Below are 22,793 nucleotides of genomic sequence, written 5' to 3'. Positions count from 1 at the left end.
CATCCGAATAACCGAAAATTAGTAATAAACAGATTTAACTCGGAGAAACATTGAAGAAATGGTGATGTTTTGTGTAAGGAGATGTTTTTCTTTCTTTCTTTCTTTCTTTCTTTCTTTCTTTATTTATTTATTTATTTTTATTTGTTTATTTATGTTTTACATTTTATGGAAGGGATTTCCAGTGGGGCAGCACGGTGGTTCAGTGGTTAGCACTGTTGCCACACAGTAAAAAGGTCCTGGGTTCGAACAGGCAGCCTTTCTGTGTGGAGTTTGCATGTTGTGTCTGTGTGGGCTTACTCCGTGTACTCTGGTTTCCTCCCACAGTCCAAAAACATGTACATTAGGTTGATTGATAATTCTAAATTGCCCATAGGGGTGAGAGTGTTTATATGTGGCCCTGTGATGGACTGGTGACCTGTCCAGGGTGTACCCCTGCCTTTCACCCAATGTGTGCTGGGATAGAAGAGATCTCCAGCAGATCCCTGTGACCCTAATTAGGAATAAAGCGGGTTTAGAAGATGGATGTGTGTGTGTGTGTTTTTTTTCAATATCGTTTCTCAAGAGCATGAAATACATGATGATTTTTTCCCCTTTTTTTAAGAGAGAGACAAATAGATGGGTCTGTGAAAATGCGACAAAACTGTTTCCAACGTGACGTGACGACGTTTAATAAGCACAAATTTATATTTTGTGGCAAATCACTTTGCTGTGGTGTGAAAGGATTTTTTGAGGAGGTGCTGACGTAGGAAAAATAATAATAAACTTCAGAGACGTAACCGAAACCAGCTTCACGTCAGCCTGCATCACATCTCCACATCACCGATTAGTTTCCTATAACCGCACACCTAAGTGTTTTACTCCCAACTTAATTGTCCAATTATCTCATTATTCTCTCTCTCTCTCTCTCTCTCTCTCTCTCTCTCTCTGGTATAGATCATGCTGAACTCTCTACATAAGTACAAGCCACAGATCCACATTGTCCGTGTGGGAGGAAGCCACAGGATGGTGACCAACATCTCCTTCACTGACACCCAGTTCATCGCTGTAACAGCCTACCAGAATGAGGAAGTCAGTCTATCTATCTATCTACAACAACAAAACATTTTGCTATAAACCTCTAAGTCTCCAGGGCCAGAATTGCGGACCTGGATATCAGGGTGTACAAACTTTTGCACTCTCCTGTATTTAATGCCAGCTCTCTACAGTGTGTGTACATGTTTGCTTCCTGAATGTTTTTTTTGTGTGTGTGTTTATTCACATTTCTGTATTTTATACAAATTTGTATAAAAATAATGTTTTATTTTAACAATAGGGGTTCATTAGTAGGGTGTACAAACTTTTGCACTCATTGTTTCTATGGCATTAGTATCAATCTATATCTCTCTGTAGATCTAAATATTCTATTTATATGAAACATTTCTCTTCCCCTGTTTATTCCAGATAACCGCTCTGAAGATAAAATATAATCCCTTCGCCAAGGCCTTCCTGGATGCTAAGGAAAGGTAATTTTCAATCTCCGTTTTATTCCACAATGAATCCCTCGTTTGATTCAACTGTCCCTGTGTTTGAACCCTCAATCAGTGCACCGATGTGCAGCAATCGTATCATAGCAGGCATTAGCACTAGTCAAGCTAGCATAACTGTGCGAAATCAGCAGTGATTAGCGAGTAATTATTAATCGTTTACGCTGGGAATGGAGTGAGGCTATGAGTAAGGAGCTTGTTGGAGAGGCAGTGTGAAGTGAGGGTGAGACATTTGGAGCATGTATGATGAAGAATGTGTGAGTTGTAACACGCCGCTGATCATCAGAAGGCCCCGGCGCCGATTAGCCAGGCGCTAACTCTCACACTGATCACCATCTCCCAGGCGAAGACAGTACGTGGATCGGATGATCTTTGTGCAAACGTTCCTTACTTATAGCAGATCAACGGAAATAAACCTTTATTATTCAATTTATTACTAAATTACATTACATTACATTAGGTTGACTGGTAATTCTAAATTGCCCACAGGAGTGTGTGTGTGTGTGTGTGGTTGTCTGTCTATATGTGGCCCTGTGATGGACTGGTGACCTGTCCAGGGTGTATCCCTGCCTTTCACCCAATGTGTGCTGGGATAGCCTCCAGCAGATCCCCGTGACCCTAATTAGGAATAAAGAAGGTATAGAAAATGAATGAATGTATATTTGGTCTGTTCCGTGTAATGTATTTCCTGATGTTTGCTCAATCTGCAGGAGCCACCCCAAGAACTTTCTAGAACCTCCTCCTGAGAATCAGCATATGGGCATACCACACTGTACGTCTTTTCAGCTTTAATTCCTCGAACGTTCAGTCCAGGATTTAGTCCAGGATTAGCTTGTCTGATTAGCTTTTTCTGTGTGTGTGGGTTTCTAGGTGGTTGGTACATTTCGAACCCCGACTCCTTTTGTTCCTCTGCCAGCGGTAACTTCCCCTATCCTGGCGGTTTGCCTCTGACCCCGCACCATGGCTATAAACACTACTCTAGTCTGCAAGGTCATCGAGCCACCCCGTACCCACCGCCGTATCTGCACCACCATCACCATCACCACCACCGTGGACACAATTCAGGTAAACACACCACAGCTTCCTGCTTTCTGTCTTTGTTCACCGTCCCTTTATTCCTTCCTTTTCTCTCTATCTGCTTTGTTTGTTTGTTCTCTTTATTCCTTCCTTTTTCCCCCCTTTAATTTAGTTTTCTATTCTTTGTTTTGTTCACCATCTCTTTCATTTCTTTCTTTTGTTCTGTTCATTATTTGTGTCTTAGTTTTATTGTCTGTTTTATTCACGCTCTCATTTTTGTCATTTTTCATGGTTTCCTTAATTTCACTTCTTTTTGTCATTCTCTCTCTCTCTCTCTCTCTTTCCCCCTCCCTTTTTTCAATCCCTCATTATTTTCCTGTATGTTCCTCAATGATGAACTTGTAATCTATCTATCTATCTATCTATCTATCTATCTGTCTGTCTGTCTGTCTGTCTGTCTTGAGCTCAGTGAAAAAGTTTGTACCCCCCCCCATGGTTTTTGATAGTGGAAACACAAAAAAGTACATTGATTGTTCGTTCGTTCGTTCGTTCTTTCTTTCTTTCTTTCTTTCTTTCTTTCTTTCTTTCTTTCTTTCTTTCTTTCTTTCTTTCTTTCTTTCTTTCTTTCTTTCTTTCTTTCTTTCTTTCTTTCTTTCTTTCTATTAATTATTTAATTAATTACATTTTACAACAATGAGAAATGAAATGTTGGTGTCTATGAACCTCTAAGTCTCCAGGACCAGAATTATGGACCTGGATCACAGGGTGTACAAACTTTTGCACTCACCTGTATGTGATGTGAACTCTCTCTACAGTGCGTGTACATGCTTGCTTCCTGAATGTTTTTTTGTGTATGTTTATTTATATTACTGTAACTTCTAACCTTTCCTCCTCCTCCTCCTCCTCCTCCTCCTCCTCCTCCTCCACCACGTTATGTAAATGTTCCGGTTCTTTCCATAGTCTCTCTGTCTGAGGGTCTGAGTCCAGGTGCTCTGCAGGTGTTCTCAGGCCACGAGACCTGGACAGGTGTTTCTCCTCCCGGCCCTGCAGCGATGCTGTCGGTGCCGTCTGGTACGAACTCACCTGGAGTCAGCAGGTCAGAACCGACGCGGCACTCACATAATGACCTCTGACCCTGAGATATACAACATTAATCACATGTTTCCACACCAGGCTGCATCCTGAGCTCACAGCTCATTATTTTACTCTGTTTTCGGTTAAATCATCTTGCTTCTCTCTCTCTCTCTCTCTCTCACTCTCTCTCTGTTTCAGTCAGTACCCCTGCCTGTGGACAGTGAGCGGCTGTGGCATGTCCTCCACTCCTCCAGGAGGCACTGTGAGCTCCACCCAGTGTCAGGAGGAGCGGCCTGATGCAGGCTCCGCCTCCGCTTCACCATGCTCGCTCCTGCAAGGCCAAGGACCCACAAGTACAGATGTTTCAGAGCAAGCCAATCATAACAGAGTGGGAGGGGCTAGCTGGTCAGCAGGCTCCACCCACTCCTTTTAAACAGGCTTAACAGAAGATCACATGACCTCTCATCTCTCTTTGGAGTTCCTTAATGCCAACATATCGTGTGTGTATTTGAAGAATACGGTTTTATTATTTCATTTTCTTCATTTCAGTTCATCTTTACAGAGACGATGAGTATTAAATCAATTCAGATAAATTCAGTCAAGTCTGCAGACTTTCCACATTCTTTTAGGGCACAAGAGGGAAAGTATTTCTGTCCACATGAAAATGCAAAATAATCTGAAAGCCCAGTGATAGTATTTCAGAGAATGCAAACACCAGCAGTACAACACCAACCTGGCAAAAAAACCACACACACAATAAAATTGACCTCATTTCGCTTTATTTTACACACACGTTTTTGTGTGTCCAGGAGCTTAGAATGCAGAGAAATAGAGTTATTACATAATAAAATAGAACAGCCAATCAGACTGCGGTATGCAAATGCAGTAGATTCGGAGGGTTTCGTGTGTGGGGTGATGAATCCTAGTGATAAAAACCTCATGTTGGACTTGAAATTTTTTTTTAAAAAGATAAGATTCAACTAACCAACTAACCAAACATTTCTCCTTAATCGTAACCTACATATTCATACATTTGCATCCGACAAACAAACTGGCAAGTGAGACAGTTTTCTGTTGTCTAAAGACCGAGGTTATTGTATAAATAGTGCAATGGTGTCGTTATATATATATTGCGAACTCGCCTCATGCTTGTACATACAGCAATGCTGATATGACTGACGTTTTGCTTCTGTTAGCTGAACCGACTGGGACAAAACCTTAGGAATATTTTTCTCTCAGTTTTATCTCTACACCTGAAATGTTCATTCGGGTTGCCAGGTCCACATAAAATAAGCAATCAAAGTGTCAGTCAAATCGCTCTAAAATCAGAAAGCAAAATCTATTAATCAGTCGTACGCAAAAGTTGAGTACCTGGCAACCCTGGCTTCTATAATCTCTAATGATGTCTGTAGAATGTTGGGAGCATTTTGCTTGATAGTGTAAACTACATGCGTGTTGGAGCTTCATGTGATGTCTGTGGCTTATCACTGTAATATCGTAACGCCGCATAGTTCTGTCGTAAATCACATATAAAAGCCGGGATGCTCTTCACTCTTCCTTTCCTCTATTCTAACTGGACATGGTGCTTGTTAACGTATGGAACTCCTGAACAATAAAAGCACTGTGAATGAGTCGTGTGCAAATGCATTTATTCGTACGGAAATCCAGGGGCACCACAAAGATCACACCCCGTCCTCCTGTCATCAAGGACCGGCGACTCGGACAAAAAAAAAGAGAAGCCTTCGTTACATGATACAATGAAACTTAGCCGGCGATTAGGGCTCGCTGTAATTGCTGTTTGGAGTAGTTATCATATTAAGCCCCATTCTGACAGTCTCTAGTGAGGCAGATCTTTAGAAGGCACAGCCTTCACACATTTATCTCGTACTTTAACCCTTCACTCACTCACACACACACACAGTCACATTTAGCCAAAAAGCAGGTCTTATTTATGCGCTGATGTAAAACAGTGCATAAAGAGATAATTATACCTCCATCATATTTTTCCTCTCTTGAAAATGTTATTTTAATCACGCGAGTGGAGTGGACCACTCTGTTGTTTTCACATGTGTGTAATGAAATAATGACAGGCACCCTGTGAATGGGGCCTTGGCATGCGCCTGTAGCACTGTGGGCATCACACACACACACACAATCCTAAGCTTTTGAGAGGTTTGGAGCCAAGGTCCAGGATTCAATTATACACCTGAGATGGAGTGAGAGATGTGGAAATAACGAGGGGAGGGGATTGAATGTGATATCCTCTTTCCTTACACACACACACACACACACTGAAATCTGTACAAAAACCGGTGGCATTTTACAAAACAAAACTAACTGTGACAGAAAATCTACTGCCTCGTAGCACTCATAGCACTGAAACTGGAGACTCCTTCCGTAAACATGAAATGAACTGCTCCTTACTGAAAACTGACTCTATTAAGCATCAGATTTTCCAAAAAAAAAACGTATTTAATATTAGAATTAGATTCTGCGCAACATCTGCCGTACATACAAGTCCCTGTGGATTGGTTGTAATCTATAGAGCAGAAACATATTACACTCGCTGACCACCTTTTGACGAATGAGATTCGAGAAGTCTTTGTTGTGAACGGTAATTAACAGATTGTCACAAATGAAAAGGTCATTTCGCTGGCACAGAATCAAGATTGTGATGATTGTCATGAACAAATACCATATAAGGAATGAGAACAGCTGGCCAGCTGTAGTACAGTCATCACCTTCCACCCAGATACAAAGACTCAGACTCCACTACGTCGTAGTCTTGCTGAGAAAACGACTCTGGACTGGAGAACTCGTCTCCCAGCCTCCTCCACCAGGGCAGGAGGTGTGTGCTCTGAAGAAGCAAGGCATTGTGGGCTTGCCGGGCACGCATGGCCACTGGAGTTGAGCGGCTGAGGAAGGGGCAGGAGTCTTCCTCGCACAGGTCTTTTAATGATGGAGCGCCTGAGAGACGGAGAGAGAGAGAGAGGAAAAGGCTAATCATGAGAAAGGTTTATAATTAATAATTTATTCATTCACACCTCTGGGTTCATTTGGAGGAAGGCAGGTTTGTTTAGTTTGTTTTTGCGCACAGACGACTAACAAGCGTTTTGGGTTCTGTGTCCGAATTACTTCTTTGCTTTACTCATCCCCCAAGCTGAGGCTCCTACCACAAATGACTCCAGGATCCATTTCTGGATAAGTATTTTGCTTTACAATGACTTTAAACTAAAACCAGGCATCTGTTTTAAGGTGGATGAGGAAAAAAAACAAAACAAAAAAAACAGCTTTCACACTTTCATACCAAACAAACTGAACGAGTGCAAATGGAGCGAGGTCTGAAAATTCAGTCAATGCATTTATATACATATTATGGAAATGTTATATGTGACTGAAAAACAACTCAGATTAGTATGACTCACAGTAAACAAAGTCCTTACTTAGCAGGAGCTCAATATCCGTGTTGATCTGAGCCATGAGAGCTTGCCGGTGCTGCTCCTGAGCCCGGTCCGACACTCTGGTCATCAGGTGCTGCTGCAGCATGCTCTGAGCTTTCTCATAGAGCGCTAGAGTACCCTCTGCTGACACCACGGAGGACTGCAAAACACAAGGGACTCACGGTGTTTGCACCAAAACAAGAGCCGTGACTATGGAGCGTGTTCATCACAAAGGAAGGCGCTAAGACGTGAAAACCCGGCATAAAGACATGAGACGAGAGACGGTTCTGATTACGATCTCATGCTAAGCTTCATGTTCAGATGTCTATCATCATGCACTTGTGGAAATTAAAGCTTTCAATACAATCATCTCCATTTTCGCTAAGCTAGAAGATAACTTTATAAACAAAACAGAAATGATTTGAGTTCAGGAAAATCTGTAGTTTTTACTTTCTTGTAGATTTTGCAAGGTGCTGAATTTATTGCACAAGACATGCAGCAAATTTCTGGATTTACACCGATCAGGTATAACATTATGACCACCCGCCTAATATTGTGTTGGACCCTCTTTTGCTGCCAAAACAGCCCTGACCCATCGTGCACTGTGTATTCTGACACCTTTCTATCAGCATTAACTTCTTCAGCAATTTGAGCAACAGTAGCTCGTCTGTTGGATCGGATCACACGGGCCAGCCTTTGCTCCCCACGTGCATCGATGAGCCTTGAACACCCATGACCCTGTCGCTGGTTCACCACTGTTCCTTCCTTGGATCACTTTTGATAGATACTGACCACTGCAGACCGGGAACACCCCACAAGAGCTGTAGTTTTGGAGATGCTCTGATCCAGTCATCTAACCCTTCATCAAACTTGCTCAAATCCTTACGCTTGTCCATTTTTCCTGCTTCTAACACATCAACTTTGAGGACAAAATGTTGACTTGCTGTCTAATGTATCCCACCCACTAACAGGTGCCATGATGAGGAGATCATCCGTCTTATTCACTTCATCTCTCAGTGGTCATAATGTTATGCCTGTGTACAATATGGCTTTATTGTCCAGATCATGCACCCACAACTATGAGTGATCTCTAAAGAAAAACTGATGTAGTCTAGTAAAAAGGGGATGGAGAAACTCAAACCTGAATGGAAACAGTATTGTATTGGACCAAACCACTAAGTAAATGAGAATACGGACTGCACATGCACATGTTCCAAACTACAGAGACGTGTCCAGTACTGTCTTTCTGGCCATTCAGATTGTGTGGTGACTCACAGGGTGAAGAGAGATGTGGTCTTCTATCTGTCTCTTCAGTTCTGCCCTCCTGCTCTCGGTCAGGCCTATGGGGCTTTTCCATGATGCTACCAAATTCCTCTGGGAGCGTTGTCGCTTTAGGAATGCCAGAATCTAAACAAACACACACACACACACACACAAGCAATGCAAAGGTTTTTTTCATGCTCCTACAATACTGCAATCACACAACTGCTCAGTTAATACCAAAGATGTCATAGGTAATGTTTTCAGGGTTGACCTTGGATACTGCTCTGGATGAATAGTAGGCGAATTGGGATGCAGCATAATTGTATTTAAATATATGTACTGAGTTGTTTAAAGTGTGTGTGTATGTGTGTATGTGTGTGTGTGTATGTGTGTGTGTGACTCACTGCTCTCTGCAGAGTCACTGCAGCTTTGTGCTGTCTGAGGTGATATCTGTTCTGCTCGAACCGTCGTCTCTCTCTGTGTCCTCTCCACACTCTCTGGATCAGCAGAGCAGCTCTGTTCTCCAGCTCACCCAGGAAGCGAGCCAGGTGCTCTACAGCACACACACACACACACACACACGCAGAGAGAGACATGAAGTTGTTGTGTCACCTGCAGCACATGAGATAATGTGTCAGGGTTATTACAGTTAATGAACTGCTATTAAATGCAAATGTCTGTATCTCCAAAGTGAATTGAATTCGTTACAGGAAAATAAATGACAGAAACATGACAGTTTGTGGAAAGCATTTCTCATGGAAATGTAGCAAGTGTGTGACGGTGTGTGTGTTACCTGCAGGCAGAATCTCTATGAGATGGAGCTGCCGCTGGCGGAACTGCCGAATCGCTCTCTGTCTGCGGAGACGCACTTGATGACGCAGCTCTTCCTCCGCGAGACGTTTCTCGGTCTCTGCCTGCTTCTGCCGTCTCCTCTCTCTGCACACACACACACACTCAGTGTTTCATACAATTCGAACAGTTAATTCTGAAATGTGAATTTTATATAAAAGCTGAGATACGTCACCTGAAGCTCCGCTGTAACACACTCACGGCTCTGGGGAGTTTCTTCAGCCTGCATCGGGTCTGATGAGCTCTCCACACAGCCTGGATCACACAGGCAGCTCGAACCCTCTCCTCAGATGAGTACTGAGCCTGCTAATAATGATAATAATGATAATAATAATAATAAAATTAGTTCTTGCACCACCAATAATAATAATAATAATAATAATAATAATAATAATAATAATAATAATAATGCACAACACTCCTGTACTCCACATTCTGTACTGTGTGTTAGAGGAGAGGAAGTACTGATTTTGTTTTTTTTAATTTATTTATTTCCTATAAAATTTTCTTTCTTTATTTTCTTTTTTAAATTGAGAAATCATACACTCGAATTTATTGCAATTGGCACTATAGGAATAAAAGAATAAAGAATGAATTGGAGAAATTCACTTTGCACAAACCTGAGTGTGTTTTTCAGGATGTTTAGACTGTAATCTGTGGAGGAGCTGCTTCAGTGCTGCATCGAAGCCTTTCCCTCTCCAGTCCTTCTGCACCATATCATCCAACCCTGCAGGACATCATCTATATTTATTCTATATCCACTCTCATCCACGTTAAATCTGAACGACTCGAGGCGACTGGTTACCTTTGTAGCGCTTGTGAAGCTGCAGAGAGACGGAGGGACTTTTCTGCTCTGTGATCAACAGCAAAATCTTTACAGCGGCGCTGCCGATCACGGGGTTGGAGCTGCTCGACATTTTATACACGACGTCGTCCATGACGCTGTACAGCGCTTCAGGTGCCATCTCAGATACAGCCGCACTGCGGGAGAGACCTACAGTTACAACTTTACAGAAAACCACACCACGTCATCATCGAGACATGGAGCATCCGCCATCCACACGGTCCCTGTGTTAGTTGTTACTATGGAAACGATTCAAATCGGTGCATTAATATTAAACCTGTGACTGTCACAGAAATGAATCTAAACCTTCTGACCAATCAGATTTGAAAATTCAACAGCTTCTTCTCCTTCTTTCAGCTTTTCACTTCAGGGGTCGCCACAGTGAATCATCTCTCTCCACCTATCCCTATCCTCAATACTTGCACCCAATAGCTTCATATCCTCATTTATTACATCCATATACCTCCTCTTTGACCTTCTTCTTTGCCTCCTGCCTGGCAGCTCCATGTCCAACATTCCCCTACCAATATACTCACTCTCCCTCCTCTGAACATGTCCAAACCATCTTAACCTGGCCTCCCTAAGGTCCAACATGAGCCGTCCCTCTGATGTACTCATCCCTAATCCTGTCCAACCGTGTCACTCCCAAAGAGAACCTCAACATCTTCAGCTCTGCTACCTCCAGCTCTCCAGTCTCTTCCTCAGTGACACTGCCTCTAAACCATACAGCATGGCCGGTCTCACCACCATATTGTACAAATTCAATTGTGACATTTCAACAGCGCTTTGGTATAATACAGGAAATAAATCTAATATGTTCATTTACATTTCTGCCATTTTCCAGATGCCCTCATCCAGAGCAACTTACAATATCATCCCATTGTTTATACAATAGAGGGTTAAGGCAGACCTGGGGTTTGAACTCACAACCTTCTAAGCAGTAGCCCAACACTTTATTCACTAAGTCACCGCTTCCCTATTCCCCAGTCAGAGCTCTGTGTTGTTGATCTAGATGCTTTACCTGTTGATCCTGAACAGATTGTACCACATCGTTAGTATACCCGCCGAGACCTCATCATCATCGCTCATCTGCACGCTCTCATAATATTTGGAGTCGAGAACTGAGAAGACAAGAAAGCGAGCACTGGGTTACAATATGTCTCATCATCAAGTAAACTCACAATATCTGTGAAACCATCTCACCATACCACAAGGAATTAGATGAGGGTGAGCTCTAAGAAGCCAGCTGAGGGAATTGAAGACGTTCCGAAAGAGACGGATCATCTCGGTTTGTCCTTTATCCTGTCGGAGAGGAAAGAAACACTTCACACATATTTCGCAGCTCCTGTGGCTGTGTGGATGAGCCTGAGACCTTTACATGGCTGTGTGGGTTTGTTCTGGGTTCTCTAGCTTTCTTCCACATCCCAAAAATATGATAGGATGTGGATGGGCTAGATTAAATATCCCCTTGGTGTGAAGGAGTGTGTGAATGAGTGTGTGTATATATACACACACTCATTCCAGATCCAGATCCCATCTATCCATCTTCTATACCCGCTTTATTCCTAATTAGGGTCACGGGGATCTGCTGGAGCCTATCCCAGTGCACATTGGGCATAAGGCAGGGGTACACCCTGGACAGGTCTCCAGTGGCTCCAGATCCCGATCAGGATAAACCATTTAATAAAGATGGAATATAAAATGATGCTACAATTTCTCTTGTAATACCACGAGGAATTAGATAAATTTGTTCTCTAAAGAAAAAAGCCGGCTGAAAGAAAAGAAGTGTTCCTAAACAGATGCATCATATCAGATAAAAATAGAAGATCTCAATGATCTCAATCATATTAGGTGGAAACTAGGATACTGACCCTTATTGCTCTGTTCATGATGCGGTGTGCGAGGAACAGGATGTTGTCGGTTACAGCTGGAAGAAACCGACGCCGAAACACGTCTCGGTCTCTCACAGAGCCCAGGCCTACGCAGCAGGTGCTGATGAAAGATGTGATGGACATTGTCTCAAAGCAGCTTTACAGAACAGAAGAAACATAGTGCTAAAAAGTCCTAGGTGTTAGACAAAATCATCCCTAGTGAACAAGCCTGAGGCGACTGTGGCGAGGAAAAAACTCCCTTAGATGGTATGAGGAAGAAACCTTGAGAGGAACCAGACTTGAAAGGGAACCTCATCCTCATCAGAGTGTGATTATAAACTATTCTAAACACCAGAGAGTGTGATTATGAACAATGTCCTTTCTGCGGTCATGTACGGTCAGTGGTGTCATGCAGATACAGCAGAGTGTGTATTAATCAGGAGGTTGTGAAAACATTGCGCAAAGCAAACCGAGAAATCTCGTCCTACCTGAGGATGTCTGCCATTTGAGTCATGGACGTATAACTTCCTTGAATCTTGGCAGGGTTGAATTTGAGCGCAGCAGAGCAGTAGTCCAGTACTCTGTTGTAGTAAAGGGCTTGTTTACATTTCTCTAAATCCTTCTGGTCACCTAAAGACTTCCTGCCCATGAGGTCTGTCCAGAAGGGTGGACAGCAGTTGCATAACAAAACATAGACATGAGGTAGAGGTTATTCTTGTGTTATGGATGTGAAAATAGAACAGTTTATGTTTCCTTTCCAGAAAGTTCCTCTTACCTTTTAGCTTGGACAAGATTTCCATAAAAGTCTCTTCTGATTTTTTTTCAGCGACCAGATTTATCAGCTCGTCTTCTTCTTCTGACAGCCCCATGTTTGTTAGCTCGCGCCGCTAAATAAAATGTTTTTTTCCGCCTTCAAATAACTATTAATAATAATATTACAACAATAACACGAGACAGGTACGACTGCCACGTGTAGTCATTATTTTTTAAGATCTTAATTAAAAACGCAAGCTTATTTTAAAGGGAGTTTCAATGGTGAATACGCGGCATGCACAAAGAAGCTTATTTGGTTGCTGAAGCAACGCTTGCGTCATCAAATTGCGACGGCGGACAATTTTTAACGCCATTTCAAGGGAACGTGTAGCATGACCTCTGATCTATAACTTCTAATATTTACCTCTTATTGCAGTCAAAAGAATGCTTTCCTTGTCTTAGACTAAAATAATATTAGTTTATAACACTTTTGTAACATTTCTCCAAGTCCATGTCAGAAAAATAAACAAGAGGAGGATTCTATCAAGAAAATGACATTCTATCACATCTCAACCCCCCCCCCACACCTTATTTTCAGTATTATTATTATAGTAACTGACGATGTGATTTTGCAAGCACTAGCCTTCTGCATCCTCAACACTTGCACCCACTAGCTTCATATCCTCATTTATTCCATCCATATACCTCCTCTTTGCCTCCTGCCTGGCAGCTCCATGTCCAACATTCTCCTACCAATATACTCACTCTCCCTCCTCTGGACATGTCCAAACCATCTTAATCTGTCCTCCCTAACTTCGTCCCCCAAACATCCAACATGAGCCGTCCCTCTGATGTACTCGTTCCTAATCCTGTCCAACCGTGTCACTCCCAAAGAGAACCTCAACATCTTCAGCTCTGCTACCTCCCGCTCTGACTCCTGTCTCTTTCTCAGTAACACTGCCTCTAAACCATACAGCATGGCCGGTCTCACCACTGTCTTGTACACCTTCCCCTTGATATTTTTCTATCACACAGAACTCCAGACACCTTTCTCCACCCATTCCAACCTACCTGCACTCACTTCTTTACCTATTTCCCACACTCTCCATTACTCTGGACAGTTGACCCCAAGTCCTGTAACTTCTTCACCTCTTCTCCTTATATTGAGCGTATATTTCCTTTCTTTTTCTCATCCATTTTTATTAGAGCAACTGTAACATGGCAAAGCAATTTCCCCCTGGGATTAATAAAGTCCTTTGGATCTTGAATCCAATATCAGTAGAATAGAAATTCCACCCAAATTCATCCAATACAATCACCCGGATGAACAACTTAAGCCCATCTATGTGATAAAATAAGGAGTTCTACTTGACATTTAGTTGTTTTAGACCCATTCTGTTGTTTATCATCTTTTTTTAAACAGGGTCATCTGCTGATAACCCTCATATACAAATAAGACACACTTTGTACTTTAATGTAAAATAATTTAATAGCATGATTAAAACACTTAAAACACACAGGGATAAAACTACATCAGTACAAGTTTTAAGACATCAAGTCATCTCTTCAGGTCAGCTTTCAGGGTCCTCTGCAGGCTGGCAATACTGGCGTCTAAAGCTGCTAACCCATTACGGAACTCTCGCTCATCGCGCGTGTTAAACGTAGACCAGGAGTTCGCGCTCAGGTCTGAAGCTAAGGATTTTATATCACAGGATGAAAAAGAGTTCTCGTATGCTGATGGCCGTCCTGTGTGTACCGATGCATCGCCCATATGCAGACGTCGCCGTGCATGCTGGGATTGCTCTGCCGGATTAACAGCAGCCTCACTGGGCTGTTTCAGCTGCAATCTCACACCATCAGGACGTGAGAGGAAATCTGCACCACGATCATCATCCAGAGATGGGAAGACATTCGAGATGCCAAGTTTATTAAAAGCAAGACCGAGGTATTTCAGTCCGCCGTGACCATTACCTTGAACTCTCTGGGGAACCGCTGCAGGCTGCACTCTCGCCGTCTCTCGTAGAGGAACGAATGCTGTTTCACTCTTCTCAACTTCCTGACTCTCAGCTGCTGTGTTCTTTAGTGACGTGTGTACTGTATCTGAGCTTTTAGGAGAGCTCTCTTGTCTACGTTTCCATTGGCCAGATTGAGACAGTTTGTGGTACTCTGGGTGAGGTGGTGAGTTGTGCCCCGAGTCCTCCAGAGTCTGAAGGTAGGCTTTAACGGAGTCTGTGACTTGGTTGACCACGGTAGGTTCTCGCTGTTGATTCTCATACTGATCTAGAGCACTCTTAGTGAGCTGTGCCGCAGGAGCTGAGCCACTGGAAACATCTGTCTGAGCAAGGTGGAAGGGGATGGGGCTTTTCTGAAAGTTTCTGTGAACAAACCAATAAAAACTCTAATATTTGCAGTAATGTACAGGCCTTTATTCTTATAATTATATAGGTGTACAGTGTGTCTTACCTGATGATCTCCTGTAGTTTTGTGATCTCTGCCTCCTTCTGCTGGAGGCTGTGTGTCAGTGCAATCTTCTCGCTCTCACAGTCTTCCAGCTTAGCCTGGCAGTTTCGCATTTCAGATAAGGCCTCACTCACATCTAAATCATGTGTATAATAAAAAAGTTTGCACACCATTTATTTATATAACATTGACAATAAATATGGGCAAGGGAGTTTATCATATGAAACAAATGGTTACAGACATATTTGTGACCATCAATACAGCACCCATGCGTATCCGACTTGTCTCTAACTGGCACTGCTCTTTGGTCTGTTGCAGCTCATTCTCTCCATCCTCTACAGCCTGACGGAGTTTCTGGTTCTCCTGCTGAAGGTTTTCCAGCTCTTTATGGCACTCACTTAACTGCGTCTGAAGTGTGAGGTTAAGCGACTGCAGGGAGACCACTGAAACACACACGCAGAGTTCTGAACTTACGTAACAACCTTGTCGTCTAATAATATAAATATTACAAATGATTTAAGGCTGCTGCTCCTTCTCCATCTCAACAAAATCTGATGTGAAGCTTTGAACTTACATTCTAGGTTACAATCCATGGGTCTGGCCCGTCTTTCTGCTTTCTCCCGTTCCTGTAACTGCTGATTCAGTATTCTCAGACGCCTACACACCCACACAGAGAGGTATTGAGGGAATTCAAGAAACAACTAAATTAAAAGGTGCGGTATGTAATCTTTTAAACTGTCTCCTGAACCAAGAAAAGTATAGAATTTGTGAATACCTTGTTAAAAGTGTCATTTTGAATATTTCCATGTTATAAGCCTGGCACATATTTCCTTTTAGACTCCTGTTTAAAAATTTCTGGGCCGGAAAATTAGTCCCAGAGCAAGTATAGAGCTACTCAGCTCTCTTCTACTCTGTGCCTCTTTTTCCATTACAAGCCAATCTATGAGGCATATGAGGTTTTCCTCAGGAGCGAGATTTGGGTAATTCACCTCACTAAATATTCTAAACTACTTATTTCAGACCACCATGCTCCTATGTTAGAGCTATATTTCTGTGCTCCACAGTGCTGAGGGAGTGGTACTAACCTGCGGAGCTGCACATTCTCACTCCTGAGTGGCTGCAGTGCGAGGGCAAGCTCAGCCTGAATGTTGGTGCTGCCCACCATGGTGGGGAGCAGGGAGATGCTCTGCTCCACCTCTGAGATAAGACGAACCGCCTCACTGTCTACAGGGAAGAGGAACAACAAGAGTGCACTCAGGTATCATTAAAAATGCAGCACTATGAAACAAATCAGTGAGACTGTGAGTCTTCAGTTAGTGAGCCACTGAATCAGTGATTCAGTTAGTGAGTCATTGAATCAGTTTGTGAGTCAGTGATTCAATGATTCATTGAGACAATGAAGTGAGCGAGTCAGTCAGCGATTGCAACAAATCCCTCATTTATTAGTCCCTCATACAATACCACAAGTCAGTCAATCAATCAGTCAGTCAAAGATTTACTTAATGAGTCAGTGAGTCATTCAGGCAGGGAGTCCATGAGGCAGTCTGTTAGGTAAAGAGTCAGTGGGTTAGTGAGGTAGGGATGCAGTGATTCAGTTAGGGAGTCCATGAGGCAGTCTGTTAGGTAAAGAGTCAGTGGGTTAGTGAGGTAGGGATGCAGTGATTCAGTTAGGGAGTCCATGAGGCAGTCTGTTAGGTAAAGAGTCAGTGGGTTAGTGAGGTAGGGATGCAGTGATTCAGTTGGTGAGGTAGGGGTCAGTGTCCTGGACTATGAAGCAGTGAGTTAGTGAGGTAAGGATTCAGTATTGTCAGTGAATGATGTACAGTACAGAGTCAATCAGTCAGTCAGTGAGGTAAAAATTCAGTATGTCAGTGAATGATGTACAGAGTCAAGCCAGTGAGTAAGTGAGGTAAGGATTCAGTTTGTCAGTGAATGATGTACAGTACAGAGTCAATCAGTGAGTCAGTGAGGTAAGGATTCAGTACATCAGTGAATGATGTATAGAGTCAGTCAGTGAGTAAGTGGGGTAAGGATTCAGTACATCAGTGAATGATGTATAGAGTCAGTCAGTGAGTAAGTGGGGTAAGGATTCAGTATGTCAGTGAATGATGTACAGAGTCAATCAGTTAGGTAAGGAGTCAGTATGTCAGTGAATGATGTACAGAGTCAATCAGTGAGGTAAGGAGTCAGTATGTCAGTGAATGATGTACAGTACAGAGTCAATCAGTGAGGTAAGGATTCAGTATGTCAGTGAATGATGTACAGAGTCAGTCAGTGAGTCAGTGAGGCAAGGATTCAGTATGTCAGTGAATGATGTACAGAGTCAGTCAGTGAGTCAGTGAGGCAAGGAGTCAGTATGTCAGTGAATGATGTACAGAGTCAATCAGTGAGGTAAGGAGTCAGTATGTCAGTGAATGATGTACAGTACAGAGTCAATCAGTGAGGTAAGGATTCAGTATGTCAGTGAATGATGTACAGAGTCAGTCAGTGAGTCAGTGAGGCAAGGATTCAGTATGTCAGTGAATGAAGTACAGAGTCAGTCAGTGAGGTAATGATTCAGTATGTCAGTGAATGATGTACAGAGTCAGCGACAGCGAGTCAGTCAGGTAGACATTCATTGAATTAGACAGCAAGATAGACAGCCAGTGAGTCAGTTAGCGGATCTGTTTCTCACACCACTCACCCTGATTAGCTACCAGAGCCTTCAGCTCTCCTAACAGGTATCTGACGGTCATCACCTTCCTGGCTGTCTTATCAGGGCTCCCTGACTGGTGTTTCAGGATCCCAGTGTCGATGCTGGTCTGACAGCTCGTGTCTCTGACTGGCATAGTGTCCACCCTGTCCAGCTCATCCTCTTCGCTCATGCAGTCTCCACTCTCCTCTGATGAAGACGATGCACACTCTCCAGACGAAAGCTGGTGATCCTGTGAACCGTCACACACCAGGATGTGGGTGGGGAGGGGTACCGGTGTGGGGAGCCGTGCTGACGTTGGAGGAGAAGGGCAGATCTGAGGTGCACCGTGTGACTGTAGGGCACTGTTCTGTCCACCTGAGCATACATGAGGTGCATTTATAACAGGACTGGAGGGTTGGACGGGTGGAGCTACAGAAAAAGACGCTGGGGGTGAAACTGTAGCACTCAAAGCTCCGTGTTGAGTCGACGGTGCTGCAGCGGCTGCAGCAAACTGCTGAGTGAAGTGATGCGTCTCTCCATCTGCTCCTCTGAGAGACTACACAGATGCAGGAGACACAATGGCAGAAAGGAATAATAGAAAATGACATTGACTGACAGACAGAGAGCGCGATAGTGACAGCGCAGATTGAACATCGGAGTTTTTCAGTATTTTATTAATCACGTTTGACTTTTGGGATGGCGGTGTGCAGAATCTTACCGCTGGACTATGAGCTGATGTGGGTCTGTGAGGACTGAGTGCTGGGGTGGAGGTGGTCAGACGGCTGTTAAACACAGTGGACGGCCGCGGTCCTGCAAATCCGAAATGCACACAGATATTTTTAATGCACGTCGTTGTGTATTTCTGCGATCACGCTGCTCAATCAAATTTATTCACAACCTAGACAATGCATGTATACCAGTGCATGCAGTATAATGAATAAAAATACTATTAAGAAATACTATAAGCACTCTGTGCTGTGTGCATGTAGGTTTCTTAACCTGTGGATGTATGACTGCTGCTTAGAGGAAAGCTGTGTGGCTGAACACACTCTACTTGTGTCCCCAAGGTCCCTCCTGTCCTCACATCTGGTCCAATAACATCAACAGCAAGGGGCTGCTGCATAACTTGAACATGTGGCTGCGTTATTAAGCCTGTATAAGCCTCTGAAGGCAAGATAGTCTTCTGCACCAGAGCTACAGAGAGGATACACACCAAATCTTGTTATAGAAGTTGATATAAGTTTGCATATCCCAAAAAAAATAAATAAATAAATTATCGATTCTTTAAACAGTGACATCACCTGGTCTCTTGTTTATGCGCAGAGCTGCGCCTGCTTTCTTTCCAACCCTCTTACGCTCTGCTTCATTCTTCCCAAGTGGCGTTTTCTTTTTAGAAGGTTTTGAGGTTTGTGACATCATCTTAGGTTCTGTCGAGTAGATAACACATATACGCATGTTAAATATATACAACAAAGACATGCAAAAAAAACGCAGGTCTCGATCACTGGGTACCTGATTTTTCAGCTTGAAGCATGTCACTGAGCAAAGCCGCACATCGATCCAGGCCTTTGTTTATGGTTGTGACCTAATCGACACATTTCATGTAGAAGTGAATGAAGGGATGTTAATGACGGTAATTGAAGAGCTACAACTTTGACCGATACTGATAAAAGTACCTGATCTTCTGAATCTGTGGAGTAGAGAGAATATGAAGGGTCAAGATGTAGAGGTCTTCCAACAACCCTGCAATACAGGTGAGGAAATTCAGTTCAAGGCATGTTTGTATATATAAAGAATAATGTCACTAAATGATGAGAATAGAAGAGGTGGCGTGTTTACTTTTTCCTGGTCATCTGTCCTCGGCCAGATCCTGTCAACCTGCCTGAGGACACCACCTGTCGGTGACACAAGTGCATAAGGATGTAGTAACAAGAGTGACCACTTTCACGACTTTCATAATGTTTGTTCCGTTATCTTCCAAGATGTATTTTGTAATCAGTGTTCTCTTGGTTTAACAGTTTCCTACATAACCCACGATTCAATTGCTGATGGTGGTGGTGACTGAGATTTAGCCCTTGCTTCATCTTTACCTAACCAGAGTGATGCAGCGGCGCTTTAGTCTTTTGGCACCCGGGTCTGAATTTCTCACCAATATAGAATGTTGAATATTATTCAAAAAAGTGGTGAGTTAAACAAGACTTGGACGTGTTTTGTTTGAGGAACTAACTGTGAAACCTGATCGATGACCTCATGTTTAAGATTATGACTCAAGTGGTTAAGGCTCTGGGTCCTTGATCAGAGCCCCAGCACCACCAACCTCTACTGTTGGGCAATTGAGCAAGGCCCTTAACCCTCTCTGCTCCAGGGTACTTTTTCATAGCTGCCCCTGCACAGTGACCCCAACTTCCTCAGCTGAGATATGCAAAGAAAAGAATTCCACTGTGCTGTAATATGTGTGGCGATAATAAAGGCTTCATGTCCTCACTTCTTCTTCTTGAAGGCCATTTCAATCAAATAACAAAGTGGCCACGTGACGTCACTGCAGGACACAACCACTATCGTCTTACAGAATAACGAAAAAACATCAACCAAGAAACGATCACCCTCACCTGACAGAAACATTTCATATCACCATATTTACAGTGTCTCAGTGTGGAGCTGAGAGTTACCTTGTGTCTGGGGGTCACGTGTCTAGCCATGTTATGCGGCTAATCTTTAATCAGCTAGCAAGATGTGCTCTCCTGTCATCCACGGTACTTCGGAACTTCCCCTGAAGACTCACAGATATTATATTATATTATTTTTATTGTTATAGAAGTTCCTGTTAAAAATATAAAACTGCGTCCCACTTCCCCAGAGCCAACAACCGCCACAGCCGTCAGCTCAGCTGCTAGAAGTTTTTTTGGTTTAAACGGAAGGCTCGACCAATAGAAACGCGACAGATTTTTACTCCCCGAAATTACTGGTGCGTTTTTTGTGACGTCATCTAAACATTCATCGCTTATTGGATACAAATCTTGCCAATCATCAAAACGGCACCCAATAATAATATGGGCGTATCGTTTTGAGTTCAGCCCACTAAGGCGTTGAAAGCGTAACTATAGAAACGCAACTTCCTTATTTTTCTTTCGCGGCTTCAAAACCTGTTATTCGCGCGTGCCACTTTATTTTAATAAATATTTTAATACATTTTTATTTAAAATAGAAAATATTTTAATTAATAATAAAATTAAATTAATATTTTTCTATTATATATATATATATATATATATATATATATATATATATATATATATATATATATATATATATATATAACCCTAATATTTATTTTATTAATGCACAAATGCTAAATTAAAGTATACAATTATTATTATTATTATTATTATTATTATTATTATTATTATTATTATTATTATTATTGTTCTTGGATTATGCATCAGGATAACAAACCAACGCAACACACTTTTAAAGTGATGTTATTTCCTATTGTAGCTCTTTATTAGTAGTTTTGTAGACTATGGTTCTTTCCTTGAGTCTGTAAACTTTTGTCTATAATAATGCATACAAATATAAACATAAATTGCATTTTATTATTATAAATGAATGGGAATTAATATTGCACAATCCAGTATATTTTTAAACACTTTTTTAGGGTTGCACATGTAGTCCTAGTGCAAACAAAAGCTTTCATCTTTATAGTAGAGCTACTAAAACTATTGCATTGCTAAAAAAAAATGTAGACCTATTTGCTTTCTAGTGTGATAAACAATCACTGAACAATTCCTGTGGTTTCTGTGGTTTTTATTGCCTGAATGCGAATTATCCAGTGTTCAGGATAAGCCTTTAGTCATCCTAGGTGCACTTTTAGAGCTCTCTGTGTCACTTTCACCACTCCATTGCTTTATTTACTAAACAGACATCACACAGAAGATCTGACCTGAAATCATTTCAAGTCGAAGCACTGAAGCATGGATGATTCATCTATGAACAAATCATTTTGTTCCTTTGCCTTTTGTTCTCTTTTTTTGGATCTTTTGTTTCATTTGTGCTCAAGCAGTCATTTGTGCTCAAGACAAAAAGCAAGAGAATTTCTCGAAATATGGGAACTGATATGAAATGCAGTCCAGAAAAAAGAACAGTTTCTAGGATTAGTTGCTGATCCCTGGAGATTTACACCTGGGGTCAGAGTTCATAATGCAGTAAGCGTACCGTAAATCATTTTAATGGTTGGTGAATTAAAAAGGCATGTAAATAAAAATAATTGTTAATATATAGTGGTTTAATAGGTATGACAAAATAGATCCTCTCAGAAATCATGTCACGGTATCAGATAGTTGGCTAAACATAAATATGTCAAATACGTTATAATTCGATATAATGTTTAAAGCCACGCCCACTCAAAGCGTTATAACGTCTATATTTGGACATAAGGACACGCCCACACCGTTGAATCCGCCAAAAAGCCCAAAACATTTTTCTCCACTAGGGGGCGACATTTTACCGTCATCTTTCTTTCTTTCTTTCTTTCTTTACACTGCAACTCAAATTTGACGTATTTTCATTTGTCATTATAAAATTACGAACATTATATTTGCAGATACCTAAATATATTTTACCTAAATCAATTACATAACATCATGTTGCCTGTAGACTAGATTTGTTTGCAGTGACCTTGTTTTTGGTGAAGAAAGAAGACTATGAATTACAGGAAGCCGGGATTTCCTGGTGAACTTCGCTTTGCAATATTTAACTTCTAGGAACTGTTTACGAGGAAGACGAGGAAGCCTACAGAGCTCCAAAACAGGCTTTGATTAGAGTGTAAATGGAGGCGGGGCCAACCGGGAGGAGGGGCGATAACGGACAAGGACACACCCACAAATAAGTGCTTAATACACAAAAGGCTACTAAAATATAGTAAGTCTCTGGGGTGGTTACAGGCAGGGTGCAAGGGTTACTTTTATACCTTTTAGAATATACAGTATATATACACTAAGTGTCTTTTAGTTAAAAATATTCACGCCA

General features: G+C 42.1%; 3 protein-coding genes across 4 annotated transcripts in view; 1 reads left to right on the top strand and 2 right to left on the bottom strand.

Annotated features, from left to right (window-relative positions):
• Window positions 1–4,211, top strand: part of tbx19 (T-box transcription factor 19) — a 9,054-nt gene extending 4,843 nt beyond the window's left edge. The window contains exons 3-8 of the mRNA XM_058404142.1: window positions 934–1,068; window positions 1,441–1,502; window positions 2,234–2,295; window positions 2,394–2,588; window positions 3,501–3,636; window positions 3,813–4,211. Of these exons, the coding sequence (XP_058260125.1) occupies window positions 934–1,068; window positions 1,441–1,502; window positions 2,234–2,295; window positions 2,394–2,588; window positions 3,501–3,636; window positions 3,813–4,047 (825 nt within the window). The 3' untranslated portion in view covers window positions 4,048–4,211. The remainder of the gene's footprint in view (window positions 1–933; window positions 1,069–1,440; window positions 1,503–2,233; window positions 2,296–2,393; window positions 2,589–3,500; window positions 3,637–3,812) is intronic.
• Window positions 4,212–4,376: 165 nt separating this feature from the next.
• LOC131362245 (IQ calmodulin-binding motif-containing protein 1-like) lies at window positions 4,377–12,959 on the bottom strand. 2 transcript variants are annotated; one of them, XM_058404140.1, is made up of 13 exons: window positions 12,657–12,959; window positions 12,370–12,535; window positions 11,882–12,002; window positions 11,219–11,312; window positions 11,032–11,131; window positions 9,972–10,147; window positions 9,787–9,893; window positions 9,342–9,472; window positions 9,111–9,253; window positions 8,722–8,870; window positions 8,330–8,461; window positions 7,058–7,214; window positions 4,377–6,581 (listed from the first exon to the last, which is right to left on the bottom strand). In XM_058404140.1, the coding sequence occupies exons 1-13, from the start codon at window positions 12,748–12,750 to the stop codon at window positions 6,352–6,354; spliced, it is 1,800 nt and encodes a 599-aa protein (XP_058260123.1). In that variant the 5' UTR covers window positions 12,751–12,959; the 3' UTR covers window positions 4,377–6,351. The 2 variants fall into 2 exon arrangements, with proteins under 2 accessions (XP_058260123.1, XP_058260124.1); XM_058404141.1 differs by having other exon boundaries at window positions 9,342–9,469.
• A 1,151-nt stretch (window positions 12,960–14,110) lies between these two features.
• On the bottom strand, window positions 14,111–20,677 carry ccdc14 (coiled-coil domain containing 14). The gene is made up of 13 exons (XM_058402019.1): window positions 20,438–20,677; window positions 19,608–19,663; window positions 19,445–19,511; window positions 19,281–19,353; window positions 19,070–19,195; window positions 18,768–18,962; window positions 18,487–18,578; window positions 17,778–18,324; window positions 16,180–16,318; window positions 15,669–15,751; window positions 15,361–15,537; window positions 15,098–15,230; window positions 14,111–15,009 (listed from the first exon to the last, which is right to left on the bottom strand). The coding sequence occupies exons 1-13, from the start codon at window positions 20,465–20,467 to the stop codon at window positions 14,193–14,195; spliced, it is 2,535 nt and encodes an 844-aa protein (XP_058258002.1). The 5' UTR covers window positions 20,468–20,677; the 3' UTR covers window positions 14,111–14,192.
• Between the last annotated feature and the right edge of the window lie 2,116 nt (window positions 20,678–22,793).

Source organism: Hemibagrus wyckioides, linkage group LG11 (assembly GCF_019097595.1).
Source record: "Hemibagrus wyckioides isolate EC202008001 linkage group LG11, SWU_Hwy_1.0, whole genome shotgun sequence".
NCBI lineage: Eukaryota > Metazoa > Chordata > Actinopteri > Siluriformes > Bagridae > Hemibagrus > Hemibagrus wyckioides.
This window is presented reverse-complemented; position numbering and strand designations above follow the sequence as displayed.

Coding starts and splice junctions, on each gene's coding strand:
- ccdc14 (XM_058402019.1), bottom strand. CDS start 20,467: ATGGCTAGACACGTGACCCCCAGACACAAG. Junction 15,752..16,179: donor GAGAATGTGCAGCTCCGCAG/GTTAGTACCACT, acceptor GTGGGTGTGTAG/GCGTCTGAGAATACTGAATC. Junction 15,538..15,668: donor CATGGATTGTAACCTAGAAT/GTAAGTTCAAAG, acceptor TGTGTGTTTCAG/TGGTCTCCCTGCAGTCGCTT.
- LOC131362245 (XM_058404140.1), bottom strand. CDS start 12,750: ATGGGGCTGTCAGAAGAAGAAGACGAGCTGATAAATCTGGTCGCTGAA. Junction 11,313..11,881: donor TCATGAACAGAGCAATAAGG/GTCAGTATCCTA, acceptor CCTCTCCGACAG/GATAAAGGACAAACCGAGAT. Junction 7,215..8,329: donor ACCACATCTCTCTTCACCCT/GTGAGTCACCAC, acceptor TGTGTTTTGCAG/TCCTCCGTGGTGTCAGCAGA.